At 34.1% G+C, this 8,418-nt stretch overlaps 1 protein-coding gene across 1 annotated transcript; it reads left to right on the forward strand.

Moving 5' to 3' along the window:
- The first annotated feature begins 829 nt into the window (after positions 1-829).
- LOC134250991 (uncharacterized) lies at positions 830-6,805 on the forward strand. The gene is made up of 4 exons (XM_062733356.1): positions 830-989; positions 3,958-4,093; positions 5,854-5,927; positions 6,405-6,805. The coding sequence occupies exons 1-4, from the start codon at positions 938-940 to the stop codon at positions 6,482-6,484; spliced, it is 342 nt and encodes a 113-aa protein (XP_062589340.1). The 5' UTR covers positions 830-937; the 3' UTR covers positions 6,485-6,805.
- Positions 6,806-8,418: the final 1,613 nt, after the last annotated feature.

Here is an 8,418-nt window from a genome sequence, read left to right on the forward strand (position 1 = left end):
AGTAGGTTCGATCATCGTATCACCAGCATGGCTGGGAGCGATATCGTTGGGAAATTACTGTGACATAATTAATTAATTAATTTTGGGGAGCTGATGAATTTTGTAACATATTTTATTATTACTTTTTACTATTTATATTGAATTAGCCTGTGGGAGAAAATTAGTGGGAGGTAAAATAACTCTCCCATAACTATACCTGACTATAATATAATTGTATAGCAAAGAACTCCCAATATTTTGGGAAAAGATAAATACTTTTATGCTTTTGTAAATTTATATTAATTATTCCCTAAAACATAATTCTCCCATTTAAGAATATTTTATTCCCATTCTGGGAGAGAAATAATATTTCTTCGGGAGTAAGAAATAGGGATAAACATTCAAAGAGATTGTGCAAATTAAATACAACAAGCAATAATAAATTTTTATAAACTTTAATCCTGACTCATAGTTCTTTTGTCCAATATACAGAATTGGGAGACCCACAAGTTGTCTCAAGGGAGAAAACCCCTGAACGGCAACATACCTTAGAGCACAGTTGTGACCATTGTGAAGCCTACTCTACATTCATAAAAAAATTGACACACACCCCAACACTACTCGCTCTGCATTGCTGTCCCTTCCTTTCAATAATTAGTCGATTTTAATTTTAAACAAATTAAACTATTGACCCTGTCTACTTCAGTGTCTTATTATGGCTAAAGTGCTATCTCCCCTACCTTTTTTTTTATAAGGATCAGCTCTTAAGGATTTTTTTTAATCTTTCAATGGATTTTTTTTATCTCCTCGATAAAGAAGAGTCGGATTAAAAATATTATAAAAGTAAATCAAAGTAAGGAAGGTTCTGTATCGGAAGTCATCATACAGTGTGTAAACTGACTTCAAAATAATTAAACTTCCCTGAAAACTTTAACTGGGCAACAGCTGAATACTAAGAATGGGCATGTTGAAGATTGTGTTGCTTGTTTTCATTTTGGGCTTTATTGTCGGTAAGCAGATAAAAATTGGTAAGTTTAAAACATTATAATAAAGGGAAATCCTTCGACTTAGATTTTTTTCATTGCGGGCAATTAATCTATCAAAGAAGAAAATTTTATACGTACATAAAATTCGGTTATTTTTTTTTTTTAAAATAGGTACTTCGTATTATATAATAATGACGTAACAATGTCGTATGGATAAATAGGAGGGCAATATTTGCACAAATGTAATAAAAAGCATCTGCGTAAAACAAATTGAATGCTTTATTCTCTCTCTAAAATAGCGATATTTATGTGTTGTTGTTTTTTTTTTTAAATCTTGTATATATTGCGTGTACATTACAGAAATACATATTTTTATTTTATGCTTACATGACTGTATGTACATGTATGGTGTGTGGCAATGCACTTTGAAAAAATTACGCACTTTGAAAAAATTTTTCAAAGTGCGTTAAATTTTGGGACCAGGTTAACGCACTTTGAAAAAATAATTTTTTTTTTCAAAGTGCGTTAATATCGACCATATTAACGCACTTTGAAAAAAAAATTCTGCATGGCTTAGTCAATATTCCTACAAATTTTAGGTATGATAAATTATCATTTGAACCGGATATGATACTTTTTGTCCCCCGCTTGAAAAGTGGGAGATATTTAAAATTTGGGTCTATCTGTCAGTCCGTCCGTCTAGCTGTCCGTCCATCCGTCTTTCCGTAACGCTTTCGTTTCCACACGATATCTCGCCAACCCTTTGAACATTTGCAATGAAATTTAACATAACAGAATCCCTGTGGCCTTAGGAAGACCCCTTTTGAATTTCGGGTCAAAAGGTCAACATTCAATGTCGTAAAGAACTACGAACGATAGTATTGTTCTTCCGCCTATCTCTTAGTCAATTCTCAAAAGTTAACATATTGGAATGATTCTAAAAAAATTATAGATATTTATATGAATTTTCATAAAACCTTACTTATTTAGGATACCAAAGAGAAATAACTCTATAATTTTGGCAAAACTTGTGTTTTTAAATACCTGGAGTTTAACAGAGAGATTATCAGATATGGTATCAAATTAACAACGAAAAGCAGACAGGTATTGTAGATTCCTTAATATAAGCGAGGAATTAATTTCTGCGTAATTTTGCGAGAAGTATCACTCGCGAAAAAAATATTACTCGCTTTTATTTTTCTGGTGCTTAAATCTATGTAAAATCTGTTCATTAACCGTTCATTCGCGAATTATAATTCTAGCGATTTGACGTTTGAGAGCCAGTTCGCGATAAAAAAACACTCGCGAAAAATAAGGAATTTACAGCTAGTAATTAATATTCTGATTTTCCTGAAAATGAACATAAATAGACTTTGAGATTTAAAGGAACAAAATTTCGATTTACTACAGACTTCCTTGTACAGTGCTTATACTGTATTTAGAATGCTCTTTTTTTCAAATATCATTGACACTTAAGGTAACGAGTTATAGAAATAGATATATCTGGGTGGGAATGATAAAGAGTTGAGCTGATAGACCTTAATTCAGCCAGTCTTTTCTTCGTTTTCCGTTTCTTGGTTTTCTTCAATCCATCAGTTTTTAGAAAGAAACACATCAAAGTAAGGGCACCGCGGAGCATTCCTTCCCTAAAAAGCATGTTCAGTAAATCATTTGACATCGATCACGATACAAATTACGTCAATTCCACACAGAAAAAACTAACATACACATAAAGTAATAACACACATAATCGCATCACTATATCCCATCATACGTTGCGAGAGGATAATACTGTTGTCTATTTCTAAAATATAAGTCTAATTCCTTTTGTTTCATGAAAATTTTTTCAAAGTGCGTTATATGTTTACATGGTGTAAAATTATGATGTACAGTTTTAACGCACTTTGAAAAATTTTTTCAAAGTGCGTTGATTTGGTCCCAAATTCAACGCACTTTGAAAAAAATTTTCAAAGTGCGTTAACCTGGTCCCAAAACTTAACGCACTTTGAAAAAATTTTTCAAAGTGCGTAATTTTTCAAAGTGCGTTGTAACAATGGTGGCATATTACTACATGTGCTTATGGTAAATGGAGAAAATACCTTTTGCAGGTTGTCATTTCATGTTTTTTAAAAGGAAAAAAACCAATAATTTTAGCAAATCAACACCTAATTGAAATAAAGAAATGAGAAACTAGACGAAAGTAAATGGAAACAATTGAAAAATATCAACAAGCAACCAATATCACATATCATATCACAAGCCACGATTTTCGCTTCCATATTCTATTTCCACAAAATAGAATGGACACAAAACCCGTGGCTTGCGACGATGGCTTCGAAATGACAATTCAATATAATACATAGAAGAAATAACATGTAAATGATACATTTCCAAGTGTAAATTAAATAAACTTCCGGTCGGTTTTAACCCGGTAGGGACTGGGTTTCCTCCAATCCATCTGCAGCTGGAATACAATGAACCGACTGTTCAAGACGTACAAGTACAGGATAGGCCGGTGTAGATCGGTCAAATATTAAACGTTCAAACATAAGAATGGAAACTCCTTGTATATATTCTACTAAATAATAAGCAACTTCCTGTTTTTGAAATAATCCTACATGTAGATTATACAACCTTGCCATTGTGTGCTGTGGGACACAATTATGATTTATTATTTCTGAAAGATACATGACCATTCGATCAAACCTAAAGTATATATTATACATGTACATGTAGTTTTTTATTATTATTATTTTATAATAAAGTATAGAGTAAAATAACTTCCTTTTACATTAACTACTACATGTAGGTATTAAGATACATGACCTGTCGATCAAACCTAAAGTATATATATTATACATGTACATGTAGTTTTTTATTATTATTATTTTATAATAAAGTATAGAGTAAAATAACTTCCTTTTACATTAACTACTAGGTATTTACTTTCCTGCAACTATTGTTTAAAGATTTCTTAATGTTCTTTCTTTAGCATTAAACTCAGTCGAGGCATACGCATGTTACAGTGACAGTGAATGTCCTTCCAACTTCAAATGCTGTACCGGAACTGCGTGGTGTTGTCAGTATGGGTACATCTGTACTGGAACCGCTACCTGTCTTAGTGTTGGGTATGCAGGATTTTGAATTTATGAAAACAAAGTTTTACATATTAAATACATGCTTATAGTGTAATGAAAGTTTTCCATCACAAAATTAGAAAAGTTTCGGGGGTTTAGTTGGATGGGGGCTATACGTGGACCGAAGACATTTTCAAACTCATATGGGAAACGGCGTGTAGAAGATAGTATGTATTACACTTATCCGATGGTTGTGAGTGGGATAGCTCTTTTATCAAACCCGCGACAGGGAACTATTCCCCGAGGGCTTGCCCAAGGGGAATAGTTCCTGTCAAGGGTTTGATAAAAGAGCTATCTCACTCACAGCCAGTGGATAAGTGTTTTATTATACTGATGTATATTATAATTTCTTAGGTTTTAATTTACTTTGGTGTTAGATAACACTGCAAGAATGAGCTGAAATCCTGATGACGTCACAATGCTACAGAAGTCATTATGACATCACAAGACTATGAATTTAACGCTGGAAATTAAAATCGGCGTCAAAAATTGCATGAAAATTTTCCGAGGGTCGGGTAGCAAAAACTATACCCCGGGGGTATAGCTTTCTATGGGGGGAAATTTTCAGACTATGAGGAATAGTTATTTTACCCTCTGAACTTTATATAGGAAACATTTTAACAGAAGTATAATAATGTATCTTATTATACTTCTGTTAAAATGTTTCCTATATAAAGTTCAGAGGGTAAAATAACTATTCCTCATAGTCTGAAAATTTCCCCCCATAGAAAGCTATACCCCCGGGGTATAGTTTTTGCTACCCACACCTCGGAAAATTTTCATGCAATTTTTGACGCCAATTTTAATTTCCATGCGTTAAATCCATAGCCTGATGATGTCATAATGACTTATATAGCATTGTGACGTCATCAGGATTTCAGCTTATTCTCGCAGTATTATCTAACACCAAAGTAAATTCAAACCTAAGAAATTATGATAAACATCAGTATAATAAAACACTTATCCACTGGCTGTGAGTGGGATAGCTTTTTTTTCAAACCCTTGACAGGAACTATTCCCCTCGGGCAAGCCCCTTGGGAATAGTTCCCTGTCGCGTGTTTGATAAAAGAGCTATCCCACTCACAACCATTGGATAAGTGTTTATTATCATTTTATCCTCTATTGCGTATATAACTATTCATGTTTTTTCATCCAAAATGGACTCAACGCTTGGTAAATTGTGTATATTTTGTTTTCTTTTTAAAATATACATTTATAATATATCATCAAAGATATGAAAGATGTTGTTTTGTTGAGATTTAATTTTTGTCAATGTCTTTTTTAAGAAACAAAGGACAATTTCATATTTTTTTCTTGACTTACTAGTTCTCCATCTGCATTGTGTTTTGTTATTCTATATATAACAAAATAATAATACATAGCTAAACAGAAGATTATCAAATTGATGCAACCAATTTAGTAGTCTGGTATCTTTCCTACAATTCTGTTCGAGCACTCTCTACATACAATTCCGTCCCTGCATTCTATACATTATGTAAGAAGAATAAATCATGAAAATAATGTATATTAGTATGAATTCAAGTTCAAACTCCATTTTAAACAATTCAAATCGTAAGCAGAGCAAACACGGACCTCTAAAAACACCAGAAGTGGGATCAGGTGCCATGGAGAAGTAACCATCCCCTGTCGACCGGTTACATCCGTTGATTGATCCTGGTTTCAAAAAATAGTACACGAATGAACGAAATTGTGGGAAGGGTAACAGATTTTATTTTAATTCTTTGTGACAGTGTGATCATCGGTCCTGTCGTTGTCGTCGTGATTCTCATCATCGGATGTGTCGTCGCCGTTGTCTTTTGTTTAAGTAAGTGTCTGTTGACTTGTAATTTTATTATTAGATTTATTTAATAATTGGTCGTCCGACCATTATATCTAGAGGAATTGGAATAATAAATGGTATTTCATGGCAAAAAGGCTTATTATTTCAAATTTTTTTTGAATTCAAATCATTAAAGCTCCATTTTTTTTTTTATTAATGAATAATGTTAAGGCTGTCAGTGCATATTAATTTGTCAGGAAGAACAATGAATAAAACCCTGATAATTTATATTGAGTTTACTTATACAATGTACATGTTGTGTAACTTCATATAACAAAGTCTTAAACTATATGAACACGTGTCTCCAAGGGAAAATAATTATAATTCCGTCACGGACATAGACCGAAAAATCAGATGAATTCCTCTTCTTCTGAGAAATGGCATGGGTAAATTCTGAGAGCCTTTACATAAATATCATCCACTCATTAAACTAACGCATGTTTCTAAATTTCATTTTTTAAGGAAGAAAACGACAGACAGCAGGTGTTGTCTACATTCCACAAGGCGCCACACCTCAACCAGTAGTGGCACCTAAATTTTAACTTTATCAGTCTAGAAACGGACAACTTCCAGGATACGGACAATGTAACATTACGCACAACCACAAAAAAAAAATTGTAGAGAGCACAGATTGAAGATATACATGTATCCATGAGCATTCACGTGAACTCATAAACAGAAAGTGAGAGAAATAGGGTTTATATTGCATGAAGCTTGATCATTTGCTTTTATTGAGTTATATTATTCTGTTTTGTCTTTACATGTTCTCCTTACTACTTGCAAGTGCATTACTTTATATATTGTGAAAAAAATAAATCTGCATCTATTTTTGATAATTGTAAAATTTACGTTTTTAAATATGTTCTGTTTGTAGTTGCTTTCTCAAATTCCAGCAAAAAACTAACCAGCCAACACTACATATGTAGCTCAATCAACACTTTGGAAGTTTTTTTTTCCTTTTATCAATAAGGTCAATATGGAGAAAACAGAGTGCATTTCCTTAACATTACTAAACGTAACTGCGACAAATTCACTGTGTCACATGGAGTAGATATTTTTTTTTTTACGAACGATATACTTTTACTTATTCTCTGGTAATTAAAATACCAGATCCAACGCTTATTTTTAAGTCAAATGACAAAGTTTTTTTTAGAAAAATCTGCTAGTTACAAAAGTTGTGTGAAAAAGAATATGCCGGCCAAGTGACAATTTATTTTGGAAAGTGCGAAATCAATTACATGTGCTGTAAATCACTTTTTATTCGCGAGAATTTTATTTCCGCGTAATTATACGCGAGTCACCTGTGAGATAGCAAAATATCAGTCTCGCGTATCATAGTTTTCCTAAGATTATTTAGAGGAATAACAACAAACTATGTCTCGCTAATAAAGAGTCAATGACTATCTCGCGAAACTAAGGTACATGTATCTCGAAAATTATTAGTAAGTGATCTGCAGTAAAACGGGCATTATTGTCAGGAACCGACCCCCCCCCCCCCCAATCCTTCGATTACTTGGATAATTTATACATGGCCGAAGGTACCGGGGGTCAATAATTTTCCCGATATGTGAAATACTGTAGAAAAATTAGCTGTTATAATATAATGCTTGTGCCCCCCTCTATAATTAAGTCTGAACCCCCCTTCCCCCTTTTTTTTGGCTTTTCAAGAAATTTTTGGTAGTTGAAAATCGAAATTGTATGGCAGTGCCCACTTAAGTTCCCCTTCATTCAAATGAAATTGCTTCCTACCGTACGAGACTGTGTATATATGTTAATAGAAAATTGACCGTAGAGCTTAACTAGAAAATTACACCGAGTAAAAAAGTGGGAAAATACATATATCCTATAGCTAGTTACGGTTTTACTAACCGATGTTTGAATCATTCGGCGGTTAAAGTATAAGTCACATTATCCAGCGATGGGGTATACGATGAGAAACCGATGCGTTTTTTGATGAAAATGGTGTGGTTGCCGGCCGGGCACCACTAGTGATCGGACGGTGACTGAGTCTTTTTTGCGAATCGGTGGGGTCATCGGTAGGAAATAACTCGTAGTTAAAATTCAGCGATGTCTCCAACGGTGCCTCACATATCGCTCCTCATCGGCAACCCATCATTAACACATCTGTCAAGGATCGGCCGATGTATGGCCGAGCATCGTCTAATATCCGTTGAATCTGAGGTCATCGGGGGGTTGAGTGGTGCTCAACAGATAACGACCGATCATCGGTCGATGTTCGACCAAACATTGGCCCGTAGTCGACCGATGTACGAACGATGTTCACCAATGTATGAGCGATGTAATATATACATCGGCCGATTATCCTGGAACATCGTTTAATGCTTAGCAATGCATCGCTGAACCTTTGTAAGTCCGGCCGGCAACCACGACATTTTTCTCATAAAACGCATTGGTTGCCCATCGTATGCACATCGCTGGATAATGTGACTGATACTTTAAGGACTACTGGGCCGAT

This window comes from Saccostrea cucullata, unplaced genomic scaffold (assembly GCF_032062105.1).
Source record: "Saccostrea cucullata isolate Sc308-1 unplaced genomic scaffold, CSIRO_AGI_Scuc_v1 ctg20000, whole genome shotgun sequence".
Classification (NCBI taxonomy): Eukaryota; Metazoa; Mollusca; class Bivalvia; order Ostreida; family Ostreidae; genus Saccostrea; species Saccostrea cuccullata.